The sequence below is a fragment of the Agelaius tricolor genome, unplaced genomic scaffold (assembly GCF_023055355.1).
Source record: "Agelaius tricolor isolate 1412-34295 unplaced genomic scaffold, bAgeTri1.0.p SCAF_8, whole genome shotgun sequence".
Taxonomy (NCBI): Eukaryota; Metazoa; Chordata; class Aves; order Passeriformes; family Icteridae; genus Agelaius; species Agelaius tricolor.
The window spans coordinates 28,393,702-28,414,788 of record NW_027269268.1 but is presented as its reverse complement, the minus strand read 5'-3'; the positions used below and the strand labels follow the sequence as shown (position 1 = coordinate 28,414,788).

The 21,087-nt window shown below is 35.7% G+C and overlaps 1 protein-coding gene across 3 annotated transcripts in view; it reads left to right on the top strand.

The window, feature by feature from the left end:
- The window catches only part of GLRA3 (glycine receptor alpha 3), an 86,377-nt gene that overhangs the window by 27,133 nt on the left and 38,157 nt on the right, over positions 1–21,087 (top strand). For all 3 annotated transcript variants that reach the window (XM_071432102.1, XM_071432101.1, XM_071432103.1), the window contains 2 exons: positions 17,949–18,172; positions 20,974–21,056. In XM_071432102.1, the coding sequence (XP_071288203.1) occupies positions 17,949–18,172; positions 20,974–21,056 (307 nt within the window). The remainder of the gene's footprint in view (positions 1–17,948; positions 18,173–20,973; positions 21,057–21,087) is intronic.

Sequence of the window (21,087 nt, the reverse complement as noted above, 5' to 3'; positions counted from 1 at the left end):
AGTTTTATTGGACAGTTTCAATGAAATAATTATTAGATAGATATTAATTTCAATAATGTTCCACTTTCCTAACCTCAAAAGGTCTAATTCATTAAGCAACTTTGTTAATAATATTTTTTTTAATTTCAGCATGTACAGTGTATACTGAGATGAATACTTTATTTTTAAAATCCTTCTTCCATAGGGTTATTGCAGTGAAATTATAGAAATTACTAAAACTTTGAACTGGTATATAAAATTTGGAATAAAAAGAAGATGGTTGCATACTTTTGTACATACACTTAAAATTTGTCTACTAAAGAAAGATGATAGAGTACAAAAAGATGAGATTTTAACAAAATGAGGAGAAGAGGTCAGAGTGTAAAGGTAGCAAAACTAGATATTGAATTGTGAATTGATGAGAACACTCAGGATAATCACACTAAAAGGTGAGACATATGCTAGTAACTTGGAGTATATAATCACTAAAATTCACTGTGGGGAGATATTGACATTCCTTCTCTCCCCAAGCGTTTCACATTTGTTTGAAGAAAGTTAAAAACACCTTTTGAAAACAGTTACATAGTAATTTTGGGGCAGAGCAGGTTAAAATACAGAGAGACGACAGAACAACTGTGGGAGTTTGTAAGATCCAAATATATAAAATACTCTGAAATCCCAACAATTTCAGGAGTCAGGATATGTATTTGGAATGACAGAACTGAATTGTTATAGCAAGAAAAGAAAAAAAAAAGAAATCCAACCCAAACAAACAAAAACCTACCAAACCCTAGTGTAACCAAGAACCAAGGGCCTGCAGTCAGGAAAACAAAAAGAAAAATTCATATAGTCAAATATTTATACCCCCTATCTTCAAGTGGTATTAACAACTGCTTGTTCTTTACCTACCTTGGAATGTAGTAGTAGATGTTATTGAGAGAGGTAGATGATTTTGTTTTCAGATAGAAAATTACTTTAATTTGTATCTGGGGGCCTTTCCAGATTGCAAATCCCAAACAGATTGACAGGGCATCTAGAGAGATTTATTCAGGTTCAATCAGAGGATTAAGCAGTACCCACATGATTAGAATAGCGTTCCACAGCTACTTCCTAATGTCTGGACAAGTGGATCTGGTCCAAAAGAGGAGACAGACCACAAGGTCAGTAAAGTTCAAAGACCTAGCCACTCAATTGCTATATAAAGGATATATACAAAGCTGGAGTTGTTAACACACAAAAATTGTCCTGAGTTTGGGAAGAAGATGACCAAGTTCACATCTCATTTGGATTTTCTCTCCAAAACCAGAGAATTTTAAACATTTCCTTTCAGTGCAACTTAGTAAAGTTAGTACAATATTTCTATTTTATAATCAACCTACATTCTGATCTGTGTTACCTCCAAAGCAAATTGAAACAGTCACGGTAGACAATGACCTGGTCTGTAACAAACAGTTACAGGTAATGTAATATGTTACAGAAAATACCAAACCTGGTCAGAACCACAAGTTTTTTCATTCTCTGATTTTCATGAATTCAGAAACTGGACATTTAAGTACAACCTTGACCTTCATGATGCTTGTGTTCTGCTGAAAATGTATTCACTGACATAGCTCAAAACAGACTTCTACTTATTGTCAGCAGCTGATGACCTCTCAGAGACTCAAACATTTCTTTGCAGAACAAATGCTTTTGTCTAGATATGACTTTCAATTGTGTGGTTTATTAGCTTTTCTTCTCCCTAATACTGATGGTGAGCTTCTGAAAAACATTAAAATCTTTCTACCTTTAAATGACAATGAAAACAATCTTGCATTTCACAAACTGAAATTTTAACTATAGTTAATTCACTGCAGTTCAGTATGTCTTCAATTTTCACTATTTTATCAATTGAATGTATTGTATCCTTTAAAATTCAGGTACCTGTGTCTTAACTCATTAGAACAAATTCTTAGACTCAAAAAGACTTTAAATTCTTGATAAATACCTCTTTTTCCAAACTGTAAACAGAACTAGTTAAGTAAGCAACAAGTGCAAAATAAAAACTGGCCACTGATACCTTGTATTTAAAACTACCATCTGATAATGGGGTACATATAGCTGTATACCAGCTTTAAAGGAGTCCAAACACATCCAGCCCTGTCCTTTCCTGTCGCTGCAGTTGCCCCTGGAAGTGTCCTTCTCTGTCCGGGCCTCCTAGGGTCTCTTGCTGATGTCCAAAATCTTTGAGCTCCCTCTGCTGCCTCGGCTGTGCATAACAGAGGAAACAGGCAGAGAAGCAAGGGGTTAAAAAAGCCCGCGTCGCCTGCAAAGCAGCCCGGTGCCAATTTGACACTGCTGGGCCGAATAGCTCTCAGTAACGGCGAGGAGTGTGGCAGTGGGCAATGGGAAGGGCAGTGTGCGGCTCTCGGGCAAGCACATTCTCTTTAACTCACCTACACCTGCTCCAACAGCTCAGGAGAGGCAGACGAACCAAAAAAGTAGCATCATTTGGCTTACAGATTGTCAACTCTGTAAACTGGTTCTCCTTTCTTTTTTTTTCTTCCTTCCTTCCTTCCTTCCTTCCTTCCTTCCTTCCTTCCTTCCTTCCTTCCTTCCTTCCTTCCTTCCTTCCTTCCTTCCTTCCTTCCTTCCTTCCTTCCTTCCTTCCTTCCTTCCTTCCTTCCTTCCTTCCTTCCTTCCTTCCATGGGTTCTAGTTATTTAATATTCCATTTCTTTTTCTCAAAGTACAAATCAGATGGTTCACAGCAGGGAAAAGAATGCCACCTCTTTCTAGGAAGCTGAGTTGGACCTAGGTGATTTTAAGTGATCATATAAGCACTTTATGTCATGTATCCTCTGAGGAGGCAGGCAAAAAAGTAAACTACATAATTGAAAGTGCCCTTAAACAAACTTTTAGCACTGGCACCACTTAGGTTCTAGCCTCACCAGTTTTTCTGTATCATCAAGCTGAATGGTAGCACTAGATCTGTGCATGATATGCACAAAGTAAGAATTTCACACTCATCCTCTAGACAAGAAAAACTCTTATTGCTTCACACATATAAAGGAAAACCTAGGACCAGTGTTTCATATTTTACATTTTGCTGTTATTCTGGGCTTTTACACATAAGAATTTAGAAATCTGGAAGAATAAAAGATTAAAAAATTGCAAAAGCCCAGAATAAAATTACTATTTCATTATAATGAAATTAATATAACATATTTAATACAAATTAACATGTAAAGTTTTTAATTTGAGATAAATAGTAACACCGAAGCACATATAACATTAAAAATCTGACGAATTTGTTGGATTGCTTGATCACATAAATTAAATGTATATTGGTGGTATAGGAACTATATCCTACAGGAAAGCAAATACTTTTTTTACTGGTGCAGTGGAACTTAAATTTCAGCTTTTATCACAATACCCTGAAAAATTCCTTAGAGAGTTTTTGTAGCTCAAGCTGCACTCAGCTTGCTTTCACACTGTATCTCCTAAAGCTAAAAGATTTTGTGATCATTAAGAGCAGTGGCATGTATATTGTTGGTAATTGCCCAAAAATAAGAGGAGAGATTATTCAGTCACACAAGGTCAAAATAATATCAGTGCCAACATTTTCAGCTGCAAATGTTCAGAGTCAGAACACTGAATACACAAAACAATTAGTCTATTGGGTAAGTAGTAGGCTGTACCAAAATATCTGGTTTTATTCTAGGAAATGTGACTGATAAACTTGCTCAAGGTTTTCTGAGTTTTAAAGGTCAGGTACAAAACTGACCTTAATGCAGATTTACAGCAATTTTGACTCAGGGTGTGTTAATATGCTTAGCATAATGCATGTGCTCAAAATGCATTGAAGGGGATGCTCACAGAGAGATGTGATGGCAAATAACAACAGTGCAGACAATAAACGCTGAATTAATTAATTTAATTATAGTCTAACACTCTTAATTAATCTCAATTAACAATTGAAAGTCATGTTTCTTATTTGTCCTTACCATGTTTTTGCTCAGGGGTATTTTTTGATTCAGTCTGAAAAGAATTTAACATTGATAGGAAGCACGTTATAGATCTTTCTGTACTCCCCCCACTAATGAGATCATCTTGCATTTGCAAATAAAATATGCTTTTAAACCACACCAACACATTTTTAAGCCAACATAATTACTGTCCTTTACTGACTCACAGCTCTTTAATTTCTTTAGCTTCATCTTTCTTCAATAAGCATTCCTGATTTGGTTCTATCATACCTATTCTAGGTTGTCTTTCAGTAGATTGCTTGGAAGAAGTGTTCTCTTGTACACCTTACAAACCTCAATGCTAAAGAGCTTCATCAAGCATTTTTCCTCAAATGAATCATTTAGGCTGATATCTCAAATACAAAGAAATAGATGCCATTCTTTACTGAAAACACACTGAAAAATCTGTCCAGTGTATATAGCAATGTGTTAATACTGAAGGGTGAGGAAGAAACACCTATGCTTTGTCCCTCAGATGAGTGAAAGCAAGGCCTCTCAATAATGGCCACTTTACAGTTTCAGAATTTAAAAAAAAAAAAAAAAGGTCCCTGTTTGACAATCAACTCCCTTCTATCATGGCACAGAAAAATGGATTGTTCTTGTGCAAGTTTGGGCATCAGATTATATAACATCCTTTAGTTTTTTCATACACTGGCCACTGCCACCATGATCCTGGGTTACAGAGTCACAAGTAGACAGAGATTTTACAAATTCTAGTGGGTCTACAGCTATCCAGTTTGTTACATGTCCAGAGTAATCCAGGAAAATCCTGTTGCTGAACCTGCATTCTAAGCAGAGAGATCATATCACCCTTCTGAGATACAGCATCTATTCCATATTATAAGGAAACTCTATAGGATGCAGCCAAAGTTTGCTTGGAAAAACACATTAGTACATATGCAAGATAAAAATTAGCAAACAAATGGCATTTTTTTTTTTCAAATTTAAAAAGTAATTCCTATACCCATTGATTTTCCAAGCAGAAATTGAAAGCATTTTTATGTACACTTCTGCTCTGGAACTTTTAGTTTAGGATAACTTTTTAGATGGGAATTTTTGAATTACCTAGAAATTGTGGTGGAAGATATCATGTAAAACACTGGCTGGCTTTCAACAGCATACCAAAGTGAAGAGGGACAAGAAAATATGAGGCAAAGGTATCAGAGCCATGTTCCAAATGTCTCACCAAGTTGCAAGGTGTGACATGGCATTGCATTGCAACAGTGGATCAAGGTTGATGTGCTGTATTGCGCATCACTAACAGGTGTTGAGGACTTGTTTTCAGAGATGCTGGTTAAGAATGAGTTCCATTTGAAGCTATGCATAGAAACATGAGAGTCAAGGATCTGATTTGCTGATATATCCAGAAAATCTCTCTAGACTACTAACAAATGCATACAGTATCTCGTGCTTTGACTTCCTGGTCCTGGAAAAAATGTCAAATCAGGTATACAATTATCTATACCAACTTCAGGTATAAACAAGTTCTGAAAACAAAACCCATTAGTCAGATTGTTTCTTAGATCAAGGGAAATGGTAGCAGTAGTAGCCTTGCTGCTTGTGCATTGGATCACATGTTTTTTAATTCTTGTTTACATTAATGGAAACCAAATATTTTTTACCTCATTTGAAGAAAAAACTGAATCCAGACCTACAGTTGACTTACTAATGTAAGCTAGAAGTAATTGTTCTGGTTTATCTAAAATAGGTAAATATTTACCAGCACAGGTGTTATAATCAGCTCATCCAGACATACAAATGTATCCTTCTTTCTGGTGCATTTTAATAAGCATTCTTAAAGAATTTGCAAAACACTGTATAATAGAGAAAGCTGAACAGCTCAGTTTATAGGCACAAAGCTTTCCACTTCCCCATAGCACTTACTGCAATCATTAGCTACAGAAGACCTGAAGTGACCTCCTACATCATCAGCTCAAGCCCTTGCTACTGCATACAGTGCTGCTTTAAATACTACTCATCACCTGTTCTAATGCTTCCTAAAACCAAAATGGTTTCTTTACAAACTTATCAAAGGTTCTTCCAGAATCGTTATCTTCTCATTCCAAGGGAGACAGCCTTTAGTTAATTTTTATATCCTTTTTTACCTAAAGTAATTTAATCTTCTAGCAAAGCTGGGAAACAGTTCACACCTCTTATTTCCCCTTATCTATGTTTGTTTGCACTGATTCCTCTTCCTCTGACTGCTCTTTTTCACTTAAAGGGAAAACCATTACTTGTACAGCACTGCACTATGAAATCATGCGGCATTACTCCCTTCCCTCCCAGTATCTTCTTACTTACTTCCACATTATTATATTAGTCTTCCACATTAATATATTAGTCTTTTCAATCTGTTTGAAGGCAGTAATCAGATAGGCCGTTCCTAAAAATCTACATCCTGATATAGCAATTGCAGCATTATCCAGAAAAAGGTGTGAAAATATCTAATTTGCAAGCTGAGTTCTACTCAGTCACTATTGTAGGAAATCTTAGTATCTGTGAAAATAAGATTGTGGCATCACTACATAGCTCTGTTCACATCATATGAGGTATGCTGTTAATGAAGTTTCTTATTTTGTTATAATTGTGAAAGATTAACTCCCTTGGGCTTATGATAATGTAACATTCATGATGATTTCTAAAATCAGAACACAGATATCAGTGTACAAACATTATTAAAAATAGTTAAATCAAAGGAATAGTTGAAAAGTGATAGTTTTAAAATATCTTTAGTGTAGCTGCTTCATTATATGTATTTAAGCAATGGAAATTAAACTCATCATGATATATGTGGATTTTCTCCTTAACTCCCATTAATGCTAATAGGAGTTAAGTCCATAAATCCCCATCCATCACTGTATGACTGTAGCCTGTCTCCCTCAGTTTTGCATGAACTTGCAATTTACTAGCTCTGCTTACAGTAACAAGAGCTGCAGTGGACTTTAGAATATTTGTTGAATAAACCTGAATTAAGAAAATAAAGGATTTTCAGATTGTCACCTTTGTTCCTAATTTCTGTTCTTGAGCCTAATAAATATGCCCTGGAAAAGTTCTTAGTACTAACATTCTACATGACCTTGAAATTCTTGATTTGAATAAATTTCAAAGCATCATTTTAGCATCAGTTAAAAACTCCATTCTCCCACCATGTTTTTATTCTATTCTGAACACTTGGTACTTCCTGCACTCTGGGTGTGCATATGTTGGGTGTGATTTTTTAATTACAGCAGCCAAAGTAATCACTCAACATAAAAGATCTGTATGCTCAGACTCCTATGCATCATACCAATACTGCAAAGACATATTGTAAACCGTGTATTTAAAAAAAAAGTTAAAACCATTTTATAATACTTTAAAATTAAACAGTAAAATTGTCCAATTCATCAAAAGTGCTTGTAAGAATCTGTATTGACGTACCAGATTCTTTTTTTTTCCATAGACAATACACAGCATGCTATCAATTATGGCTGTTAAAAGCTAGCAGAACAAGAAGTATTATGAGTCTCTGAATCAGACTTTAATTTTCTTTAAAAGTCAATATGATCACAGCAAGGCTGGCATTATATGCATTGTCTACTGACATGCCACTCCCTATGTCATTACTGCATTACATCAGTAGTGTTAGACCTCTTCCTCCCCCCTCCAAATCCTTTTAGAGCCTAATACCAATCTAAAAAATAAAAAAACCTCATAATCTCTCAAGTAGTTTGATTTCTTTTTGCACAAAGTAACCCTTATGACTTCAGAATCTCAGACATACTATGTGGGTCTCAGCAGCAGCAGCCATCTCCTTCAGCACAGAAATTGGGTTCTGTCTTCTCTCACTCCTAATCACTCCAATTTGACCCTTTATCTAATTAACCATCTTACCCAGGAAGTGCTACTCTGCTGTTTAGATTCATCAGTGAGGTGTCTCTAGACAGAGATCTACAGATGGACTCTTTCCTCCCTCTCTCCAAATTGCAGGTAATCCCAACTCACAGGCTTCTCTGCTCCTATGCCTCTAATGCTCCAGCTTGCTGAGGCTTTGAAATTCTCAACAATTTCTTCCAGGGCTGAAAAGCACTGCAAAGCCAACAAAAATCCCTTGTCATGATTTAACCCCAGCCAGCAAACAAGAACCACACAGCCTCTCTCTTATTCCTCCACCAGTGGGATCAGGGAGAGAATTAATTGCGAGGGTAAAAGTCAGAGGAATCGTGGGCTGAGATAAAGACAGTTTAATAGGGAAAGCAAAAGCTGCACACACAAGCAAAGCAAAACAAGGAATGAATTTACTGCTTCCCATGGGCAAGCAGGTGTTCAGCCATTCCCAGGAAAGCAGGGCTCCATCACACATAACAGTTACTTGGCAAGACAAACACAATCACTCCAAATATGCCCCTCCTCCTTCTTGCCCCTCTACCCATTTCTCACCCCTGATATATACTGAGCACAATGCCATATGGTCCTGTTGGGTATAGTGCCTTGGTCAGTGGGTGTTAGCCATGCCAGCTCTGTCTCTTCCCTATTTCCCACACATTCCCAGTCTCTTCACCAGCACAGCAGTTGGAAAAACAAACAAACAAAAAAAGCTTTGGTTCTGTTAAAGCATTTCTCAGCAATAACAGAAGACCTCTATATTATCAACCTTGCGCTCAGCGCATATCAAAACATAGTGCGGTAACAGCCACTGTGAAGTAAATTAACTTTACCTCAGCTCAAACAAGCTGCAGACTTCTCCAGAGTTCAGAAAGATCCCAACTTGCAAGCCTCTAGGCCTAAAATTTAATTTTGCCTAGGAGCAAATTTAGTCCTATATCATTCTTTCCCATAAATAAAAAGAAACAGGCAGCCGCCTCCTCAAGGCATTTCTCATTGGAAACCGAGGCAGTGTGAATAAATACTAACCTAAAACTTTATTACAACCATTAAGATATTGAAGGTGAATGATAAACATGTTGGACACACATAACTGAAAAAAGTAGGTATTCATTATTTATTGTTTACCTGTTTTTGATGATAAAACAATAATCTTTGAAAGCACTCTTGGAGAATCTGAATTTATTCCCTTGCTTTAAAAAATAACCAGTCTTTACAGTGCTTGATCTTTCAGTCACTAAATTTCTTTTTCAGTTAATGGATTTCAAAACGTAAATGTATAGGAACATACGCAAGCTAATTTATTGGCATAACAGGATTAGTTAAAGAAGATTTCTGGTATGATTTCCATCTACAAACACTGTAAGCTACAATATGCCAGATCTCTCACAATCTTCTTTTTAGTTCCTCTATCTTCTTTTAGAAGATTTAAATTGAGAGAGGGTTTAGCTACTTAACTCCTGGTAGGATTGAAGGGATAGAATACTGAAAATTTGATGTTTCTAGTCAGCCATTATTAGGTCCCTTGTTTGCAATATATTTTTCCTTTTTTTTGTGAATGTGGCTGCTCTACAGTTTCAGAAAACTGACTATATTAAATACATAATTTGCATGTCTTGTTAATGTCTATCATATATGCATATAAAATATATACTAAATACAAATATAACAACCGTTTTCATTGCATATATTGATATTTTACACTGGTTAATTAATTTCCCAGCTTAGCAAAATGTAGGGAAAATATTTTAGATTTTTGTCTGTGACTACTGTTCTGGTATCACTGTGGTATTACAAATTACAGTCTCTGAGATCTTTTAAAATAAAGATTCACTTTTCAATAAGTTACCTTTACTTCTACCCCTCGGTAGAAGCTCATCATGGACCTAGTGGAAGGCCGTAAAATGTATATTTCTTCTTTCTCCCTTTCTACTCATCTAGACTCATTCACAAAGTTAATTTCTTCATGAAAGGAACAGGTTAGTAAATCCATAGTGAATGGAGCTTTTGTCTGTTGAAGTTTTATTTAGTTGCCCAAGTGTATTTAGTGTGGCCTTAATAATCCCTAAGAATCCCTGAGTTATCTGGGAAGGTAGACATATCACAGGATTGAAAAATACATGCATCTTTTTTAACCAGCAGCCAAAAGGCAAAACATCTTAGGGCTTTTCAAACGCCACGAGATAATGTCTTTGGGTAGACAAATAAATTGTTCCCTTTCTCCTCGGTACTGGTACAGTACAAATACACATAAAATTTTATGTGTTGCCAGACCTCTTGGTGCATTTCATGCATATCAATGAATTTAAGGTCAACTCATATCTGATCAAGTTTGTTTAAGTTAGAAATATATTCCTTCTCATAGCCCACTTGAGCAGGTGTTTAGACTACAGGAGTTAGCAGGCCCTGCTTCTGGGCTTGACCTAGTTTAGCTTTACCTTTTATTTTACCTTATTTCCCCTATTCTAGACAATGTCATACTTGTCTACCAACACAAGGAAGGCATCAGAGAAATTTAATATGGAATTCCCAAAATTGTATTTGATCTAATTTGGTTATATTTCTCTGAGGAGATGAAACAGAGGGTGATTTCAAATGCATGTTTTCAGTAAAGAATTATAAAATTAGCCCATTCAGTCACTCATTTAAACCAGTCATATTCAAAAGGCTAACATAAAATTCATTAATAACAGAATGGAATATATAGCACCAAAAATTCATTTGAATACATGAAAAATCTTAGAAAAACTTTACTTTTAACTTAGCAAGTACTTTCTGCTGTAGAGCAAAAACTTCTTCAGGGACACATCATTTGCTTGCAGAAAAAAACAGAATCTTTTTTCAACTGAGAACATGGCAAGGACCAAATGAAGACAGAGGCTTAGTGTACGTTGTTTGTTCATGTAATTGTCATGTCCTTTACCATCTAATCACTTATCCTACTGCTTGAAAGTGCAAACATTTTAAAAGCCCCTGAGCTAAAGCTTAAAAAAGCAATTACACTGAACAAGTTTCGAAATGTGATTTTAGTGTAATGCATTAGGACTTGGGAACACACAGCTTCCATTAAATATGGGAGCAGTATATTGAATCTTTAATTTATAAATATTCTAGAACATGCAGTAGGAGCTATGACAAACATTATTATAAAATATGTCAGTACTATAATTAATCTTTTTAAGAATATACATCCTAGATATTAACTACCTTTGACTTCTGATGATTATATGTGAGCATAGAAACTGAAATCCAGTATTGCTACTGATAATAAACTCAACCAAGTAATTCATTGCTAAAATAAACCAAACCCATCCATTTGCAATGTTTTATCCTTAAAAAGTATGGAAAGTGAGTAGGTATTGTAACACACTGTTGAATTAAACTGATTTTTGAATGTCTTGTGAAAAAGACAAGGGAGTAAGTAAGGCAAAAATCAAGGAGCTCTCTCAGAAACTGTTGGCTATATTCTTTGTTAAGCTGTGGATTGAATGATAAAGTCTGATAGCTCTGTGCTAACAAGCATCCTGTAAATGACCCAATACTTTATCTAAGGCAAAGACAGAACTGTAGTAGTTGCAGTAGGTTCTCATCCTCCACATTTGTAGTGGTGGCAAATGAGGTATAACTTACTCCAGAAGAAAATAAAGCAGAGTGTTCATCTGTGCCAGCCAGAATGCTAACAGAAGCCATATCACTTCAGAATCCAATGGTATGAAAGCAGGTGGCACACCTAGGGAAAGCACTAGGTGCAGAAGTTGTGTGTAAGTGTATTTGCTGAACTCTAAATTTTAAGTTTATAAGGAAGTCTGAGAGGTCTGATATTGCAGGTAGCAATGTTGAAGTATTAGTTTTAGCCAGCTCTTTGCCAAGTGACTTCTAGTTCTATTCACTTCAATATGAACGTTGATAGCTATTGGAGTCAAACTCTGAAAGGAATTAGGTAAAATTGAAATAAGGTTTTAACCAAACCATTCACAGGACACCCATTAGGATGTCTACTAGCTCTTAAATGTATAAGAAACAAATAAAACCAAACTAAAACCCCAAAAATTAATTTACCAAAAAGAACCCAAAACCCTAGAAATATTAAAGACATTAATACACACCTTAAAATCTACTGCTCAGAGCAGCTGTTCATTTAAGTCCATCAACAGTCTTTTCTGAATAGCTCAAATAATTTTTAAATCTTCCTGAGATCAGAGGCAAGTTAGTTGTCACCTAAACCTCCCATCCATCTGAGCCATCCTACTTAATGGAGGGAGCAGGAGCACCCACAATTTGCAATATAGACTAGGATTAGAGCTTTTTCCTGGAACTGAGCAGACCTTATTGCTCATCCTCTGCCTTCAAGGGCTGAAATCTAGACATCCTAATCACCCACAGTGTGTTTAGCCAACTAACTTCCTTCAACTAACTCCTGTCTGGCAGGACCAGACAGGAAAATTTTCCATCTGTTTGCATGTGGAACTGAATCTTCTTCCTTATACAGAAGAATCACAGGAAGATTAGAAACAAAAATTGCAAGAAGAAGTAATTTTCCTAAGGCACATCCATGAAGACATTGCTGTCCGAGGGAGGAATCATGTGGTTCTAGAAAATTCAGTTACTTTGTACTAAAGAAGTTGTACAGTACTGCAGTTGCTCTCAGCCTCTCTATGGGTTCTTTAATTCCAGAATCTGAACAAGAAGGACATCCTTAGTTTTACCCACTGCAAAAATCAGTTTTGGAAAGAGAGATCCCACCTATGGAAACATCCAGCAGATCACCAAGAAAAATTCTCTTTGCTATAGACAAACACTTCATCATAATTAACGGTGTATCTGCATTGCTTCTTGTAATGAATGTCCTACAGCTCTTCAGTACAGAAAAGCATGTTCTCAGGGATGTTTGGCAAGAGTCAAATATTGGTACTCGGACACAGATTTAATGTGTCAATTAAAGCTACGTACTAAGCAATTGATTTAAATCACATTTAATTTCTCTTTAGCTGCTATGGTAAATCTTTGACAGATTAATGAGTTACAGTTAATGGTGGAGCTTGAAGATTGTTGCAATTGGTTTTCACTCATTAATTGAAATGCCAAACAGCTTAGATATATGCACTATCCTTACTGCAGTTCAGCCCTGGAATCATAGAATGTTAAGGGATTGGAATGGACCTTAAAGACCATGGGAAGGGACACCCCCCACTAGACCAGGCTGCTGAAAGCCTTTTCCAGCCTGCCCTTGATTGCTGCCAGGATTGCAGCATCCAGAACCTCCCTGTTCCGGTGTTATTCTGCAGGCTGAACAGCTCCAACTTTCTTACCATGTCTTTGTAGCAGAAGTTTTCCTGTCCTCTTACCAACTTTGTGGCTCTCCTCTGGACTTGCTCAAGCAGTTCCCTTCTTATGCTGGGAACATGGGAACTTTAAATAGTACTCCAGTAATAGCGCAAAGATGTAATAAAAATAAATAATCCCCTTATTTACTATAATAAATAAGATCAATGAAAATATTACCAGTGTTTGTTAGCATAAGAAAATAGATGAACCACTTCGGTTCAGTCTAAATTTATTGAAAGTTAAGGAAGGATATTCTTGTCTTTAGATTTAAAATGTTTTCTCCCTCTCCTTTGATATAGTAACAGAAAGCAACCAAGTAGTAAATAAAGTCATAACACAAGTCCTTTGCATTATCAGTTTAAAGAAAGCCAACTTTTCATGTCTACTCTCATAGAACTGACTGCCCTGTCCAGTCCTGTATCAACCTTCCCTGCACTTTCTTTTACATATCCTTTTGAACAGATAAGGCTGCACCATAAGTAATCCCAGTAATGATGGAACTCCAACAATTAGGCATGAGGAAATACAAGGCAATCCTTCAGAATACAAAAACTATATTTGCATTTCTCAAACATGTGTGAATTTCACAGTTCTTCTCCTACTTTGATTTTGCAATGGCATTGGTAACCTGCATGGAAAATAACGACAATTTGAGTGGTTAACTTCAATTTAACATATTTGAGTTTCTGTACTAGAAATGTTTTGTCAAAGGCATATTGAAATTGTTAGCTGAAAAATGTTTGGTCCAGTCTGAAATTTTCAGCTATGTAAAGGAAAACAAGAAAATTCCATCTATTTGGACAAAGTAATTGATTACCTAATATGCGGCCACAGTACTTAAAAACAGTGAATAAATTTAAAATGGAAAGATGTTATTACCACAAATAAGGCCATCCTGTCTAATTATACCAATCAAGGCAGCAATAAAAAGCATGTCAAATTGCATGTTTTTCAGACACTAAGACAGTTATTATGGAAAATCTCAGAAGTAAAAATTAAAATTATCAATGTTTTCTTCTACAGCAGTGAAAATGAGCTTTCATTACAAGTGTCATAGTTAACTCATGAAGAAAAAATTTTCTACAAGAACAATATTTGTTACAGTGTCTTATGTTTACTCTTAACAGTGTTCTCCCAAAAATCTGTAAGAACTTTCTCATATTAAAATTTTACAGTGAGTTATAACAAGTGAAAGAAGAATCCCTTGACTACGTCATACAAAAGACAAGTCTAGATTTCACTTAGCAGTATATATTAGGCAAAATTATTATATTTGGAATAGCAACAGAGAGAGTTCTGTAATTTATGCATGAAATTCTGAGGACTTGGTTCAAATAACAGCATACAAAACTTATGAGAACAGGTGATATTCAATGTTCAAATGAGGGGCATATTTTGGAATCTCTCAGATCTAGAAGGATTTCACATGAAGTGCATATGAAAAATGCTTTAAAGAAATAGTGAGAATTAAGAAATTAGTATCTTGAAGATTTGTGGAAAAATCTCAAAAAAGCTACAGTCTGTATGTTGTGGTGATACAGCTCTATCTGTACAAGTATAATGGTAGAAATCAAAATATCCTGTAAGTGTTTCAGATTTTACTGTGTGCTGGAAATTACTAATCAAAATGTTAATACCAAGGTCCATAGTGGCCTGAGCCTTGGCATGGACAGCAAAGAGCAATTACTTGATCTCCAATTTTTATTTTATTGAGCCTTATGAAGCAGGTGAACAGTATGCTGACCCTCTAAGAAGGTTCACCTTGTGCTAAGGTTTTGAAGCATGGTGAAACAAGTACAGACCCACATCTCACTCTCGTTCTGTAGAACCAGGGTACAGCAGCTGTTCAGACAATGGCAGCCTTGAGGTTACAGATGAGGCTGTGGAAGTCACCACAACTGAAATAATGATTTCTCCCTCCCCTCAAGGGACTGTTCTGTCACAGTTATTTGAATTAGGAGTCAGGCAAATACCACATGAGAACACTGAGCCTCTTGTAGGATAACAAATCAATTCAGGCAGTTTGATTCGGGTGTCCGTGTTTGCATCAAACAACCCTACTTGTTTAAAGTAGTTAGGCCTTGTGCTCATAATGTGTAATTATCAACTGAGATGATGAATACTTGTCCTTCATAAAATAGCAGTCAAATAGCAGCCTCTTTCCTTTGATAGATTAGGATATGTTTTTTAAGTGAAACATGAGTGCCAATGGCAGTGTTTTTAAGGGAGATAACAATGAAAAATATCTCCAATTGCTTCAGTGAGAAGTTTAACCAGGACTTTTTTCATCTTAAAAGCTGGAAACAATTTAAACCAATAAACTTTACTCATACTGACATACAGAATAACTTGACATAATTTTGAAAGGATTACATCATTTGTCATTCTCCATTATCCTTTTTCATTTGGCCTTCATGCTATGCTTTTTTCACATGTTCTGTCAGTGAGAAGACCTTTACTCTAAAAATGATCCTGTCCATAAAGTCTTGATATTCTGCTAAGAAAAGTAAAGTAATTGACATGCATCACGTTATATAATTTAAAATATAAAGCTTGGGTTGGGCAGAAATACAAAGTCCTGAGAGCTGCAGCATTCCCACCCCAGTGCCCCAGGTTTAGAGCTGTTTCCTTCAGTGCAAGGATTGGAAAGTGCTGGGAAAGGCAGTGGAGCCCTCATTGCTCCCACGTCCTTCTTCCTCCTGTCCTTTTGATTTTATACAGCAATCTGGAATGGACTCTGTTACTACATGATATTTGGGTTGTCATGCAAAGAAATAAGGATATTTCAGGGGGTTTATTCCCTCTTGTTAGAAGACACCAAAAATATAGTTCTGTGAGCACTGAGGCACAAGCTTCTCTAAGAATTTTGTCTTACTTTGGAAACACACAGAAAATACATCTGTACATCTGTAAAGTACAAATCCCTGGCTCTGGTTTTACCACATCATGGTACTAATTATAAAAAATACCAACAGGTTCTCATAAGAACTTTTTATGACTTTTGAGGCTGTCCCTACCCATGATGAAAATGTCTTTCAGTCCTTTCCTGAAAGGGGTTGGGGTGTGTTTGTGTGTGTGTTTTTAACAAATTAATTAACAGTTTATTTCTTTAAATAAAGCAGTTGATTAACAATTCCAATGCATTTAATGTTGCATGCTTCCATTTGGTCAGCCTTTTTCCTCTGCTGGAAAGAGTAATCTGAATTAATTTCATTTTGCAGGTGTAGTTTTCTACTTACCTTCTTTGTGCTAAAAATTGTTAAAGTTATGTTAACATAAAATTCTTTACTGGGGCTTTCTCTATATGATTTCCAAATATTGGCAAGTATTGGCAATACTTGGTAAGCACGTTTTTAGCATATTTGGCTACCCTTACTTACTCAGTCAAGCTGAGTAATTAAATTGACCAGAACAGCAGGATACTGAAGATATGAAAAACAGTTTCTCATGAATAAATGTTGCATATTGAGGTTCCTGTTGTGCTTTATTATGTCTGTTGGCATGATTCTTCCCACTACATGGCTGCATGGTCCAGGTTTCCTAAGAGAAATATCAATAAAATGCTGCATTTTTAACCAACAATTTCTACACCAACAGGGTTTTAACTAGTTAGTCTAACCTATAAAAACTAGTATCCATAGTTTTTGGCTAAATTTTATTCCTCAATCCTGTACACTTTATTTCCCATTCTGTCTAAAAAAGCTTTCTTGTTAAAATTAATTTTTATAATCTTTTTTAACCATAAAAAAGTGATTTATTTTTACTTCTGTTATATTTAGAATTGTCATGTAAGGGCTGCCATCCAGTTGCCATTTTCTCCCTGCAGCTAACCTATCTTTTTCTCTATTTTATTTTGATCTTTTTCATTAATGCAGTTCAAATAATGAGGAAAATCTTATTATGACCAATAAAAGTATAGTTCCTATGCCCTTATGTTCAGTCTCAGTTCTAAATGAAATGTAATGAGAAGCTCTTCTTCACCTTTATTTAAAACCAAGTATTTTCAGAGTGGTAAAGTTGTAAGAAAGTAGAGCCATAAATATATTTCTGACAGAATGTGTGCGCAAAATGACTTCCAGAAGTTTGAAGCACTCACTCATCTTTTCTATAGAAGTCCTCTTGATTAAGACAGGACTTTCTGAAGAAATTCAGGTGACTACACCAGCAGCTAATCTAATTTATTATAAAGATTTATAAGGTCTCTACTCTATTTGAAGAGAGGAGGAACATGTGCCCTCCTCAGACTGCTGTGTGAGCTGGCAAGCTACTGCTCACACAATGTTCCATAGGGAACTGAGGCACAGAAAGCCTATGTGATGGGTCTAAAACAAGGATTAGAGAGAGAGGAAAAAAAAATAGTTTAACTTCCTTTACAGGGGGGCAGATTCTCACTGACAGAGAGAGAGGGAGTTGTGAATACTCCTGCCAGGTTTTGAGCAGAAAAAGGTAACACCATAAAACTCTTTTTATGCTTCTTATTTCAAATTCAAGACAAATTTGTGATAGAGTAGGTAGATAGATAAGGTAGAGTTATATGGAATTATATGAACTGTACATGGAGGTTGGATTTCCTTATCTTAGGATTTTTTTCGATTGCCCTGAAATGCATCTTTATTCTTATCCATTGTGTCCCCACTAACATAAATAGGTATCATTCTGGCATTCAGCTAAGTAATTCTTTTGTCATCCACAGATGGACAGGGGATTACATGGCTAAGAAATGAAATAAAAGCTAAATCCCTATGCTTGTTAAAGCTTTGCTTGATTTCTCTTTTTTCAGGATTACCGAGTGAACATCTTTCTCCGTCAGAATTGGAATGATCCACGCCTCGCATACAGTGAATATCCAGATGACTCTTTAGATTTAGATCCATCCATGCTGGATTCCATTTGGAAACCTGATTTGTTCTTTGCTAATGAAAAAGGTGCCAACTTTCATGAAGTTACAACAGATAATAAGTTGTTACGGATTTTCAAGAATGGAAATGTACTTTATTCCATCAGGTGAGTCTCTCATTTAATGGGTTTTTTTTTCAGATAGAAGCTCAAAAGTATAATTAGGATTTTCTAAAACATATATTCAGTTGCTAGTCATGCAGAACTATTATTAGTGAGTTTTGAATGCAGAATTTTGTCAGCATTCACTGTTTATATTAAAATAGAAAATTATCACTCATGCACATAGCAAAAGTAACAAGAAAAATTTCTTTCCCATTTTAAAGTACAGGTACTGAGCCTAGAGGAACTAGGACACTGCACAGAACAAACAATCCTGTAGTATTATAATCTGAGTTGGCCTATGTATGAGTTTCACAGTCTGTGGCCTCCAATGACAATCCAATTTTACTTCTTTTCCCCCCTTCTGGATATTGTATTTGCCCTTCAACGTGAAATACATGGCCTGTTTGAGGAAGTACGACATTTAAAGAACAGTCATTTACTCATCTCTGAAGACGGAGAGAAAGCTGGAAAGTAATTTTTTGAAAAGGTTTTAAGAAGCTGAAAGCACTAATCATAAGTATTGACAAAATCTAATTATCCCACTTCTATTCCCTCCACTTTCATTTTAATACAGACATCAGTAGGCATTTTACCGTTGTCATCAAAATCCCAATCTAATGAGAAACACATTAGATGTAAGTATGCTAATGCCCCACTAGATTTGGTATTGAAGCAGTGACTCACTTGTGCAAAATGTTACTCTTTTCAAAATAAATATACTATTGTTCACTCAGTGTTTTGCTTTGCATGCTTTTATGACACTGAATTAATGTGTAATTAGACTCTTTGAAGAGACATCGGGAATCTGTAAACACTTTGTATTCTGGAGAAAAAGAAAACTTTATGAATTGCATGAATTGTGTCAATGGCAGGGATCTCCTTCCTCCTTCCCTCCTTCCAGTGCCATTAGGCAGCACTTCGGAAAGCTTACACAAGGAGAAAAGGTTGGGTTAAAATTCTTATGAGGATTTCATATCCAACAGGTTGGTCTGCCATTCTGGGAACATAATCAATCCTCAGTGTCACAATGTGTATTCTGTCACTAGAAACAGATTCAAAGTAGATTGAAAGGATTCCTTCACTGGATTCAAGCAGAAATAGATCTAAATCAATTATCTGCAGACTGTCTGAGTCACCCCAAGAGGCACTGGCTGTTGCTCCACTCTAATCAAATAACTCCCTATCTTGCCCTGTTCTTTCCGAATACACACAGCACACAGTATAAACGCCGCCACTCAGCTGAAACAAGTTTGGATTGCAACTTCAATACAATTCAGAGCAACTTCATGGCCACATGAAATGGGGTGGAAAACCATTTTTGGGAATGTGGGAATAGTATCATATTGAATTATAAAGGAAAACATCAACTGTGCTGAAAGCAGACACCAGATAGTTCCTCTGTTTCTTATGAAGCCAGAAATTTCATGTTGCCTTGATTTAATTAAGACCTATTACAGTTTCTAAAACATTTAAAATCATATCCTTGACATCTAGTTTAGTTATGTGCATTTGAGTGAGTTAACCTTCTGATAAGGGGAGATATGCTAATCTCTATTGTGCTGATATTAAAAGGAAAAAAAAAAAAAGAAGTTTCTAAATTTGCTTCTTTCTTTCATTCCCTAATTTCTCCTCATCTCTAATTGCATTGGGACGATACAGACAAAAAATAATGGAAGGTAACAGTTCCCAGCTCAATGAATACTTAATATAAAATGCTAAAATATTTACTGAAGCACAAATTAAAGTCCAGGTGCCTCTGAAATGACTTGCCGTGTTACCTACTAGCCAGAATTTGCCTTTGGAACTATTTTTAACAGCATGGGAATAGGGGATGGGTCTGACTTCCCTCTTCAGACTCTCCCCATGCAGCTCAATCACTGTTTGGCTAAACAGAAATTATAGCAACAATGAATCAAGAAGGTTTGGTCACCAACAAAAAATTAGGTAAAAGAAATATACAGCCATACTTGCCAGCTACTGCCCACTTCCCTTTAGCCCCAGTGCCAAAAACATCAATGGATACATAGGCATAGCCAGAGAGGGAATGTGCCTTTATCTCTTATAAATTCTTCTTTCTGATTCCTCAGAGAACTTTTACTCGAAAGATAAATTATTGTAAAAAATTTATAAATTATTACAATAAATAATAAAAATATTTAACCTAAATAAATTTATAAATTTATTATAAATATTATAATAAATAATAAAACAAATTTTTAACCTAAAATTTAAAAATACCTCTTTGCCTATAATATGCAAAGAATTTCACAGGAAGTATTAGGACTAACATTGATGCACAGCTACAGTTCAAAATTGCAGCCATATTTTTGTTCACCATCAATATCATCAAATGTTTCTTTAAGCCTTTGTGTTGACATTTTAAGCACTTTATTTTAGGACAGCAACACATAAAACTACTTTTCCACCATGACTGCTGGCATATGTTATGAAATTCTTGCAAATTTGGGTAAGTTTTATGCCAAGGGTTTGAAATACTGGAACTGTGCAATAATTCTGCTGTAGCACAAAAAGGCACACTGCTGCTGCATTCCTTTAGACTTCTCATTAAGTTAGGCAACCCTACTGAAAAATTTAGTTTTCTGGAAGTCTGCAAATTTATTTTCCATGCTGTCATACTAGGCTGAGTTAGATGGATTCAGCTAATAGAGACCTTTTTTGAGAGCTTTGTACTGAAACATGTATTCTATTTCTAATTTCTTCCATTGTATTCATGCACTCTTCCCGCACAGTTCTATGGCTTTTTTGGGGGGTATATTTTTAATGGTTTTTTTGTGTCCTTTCAGATTGACTTTAATACTTTCCTGTCCGATGGATCTCAAAAATTTTCCAATGGATGTGCAAACATGTATAATGCAGCTGGAAAGCTGTAAGTTTGCGTAATGTATTATCCTATACAT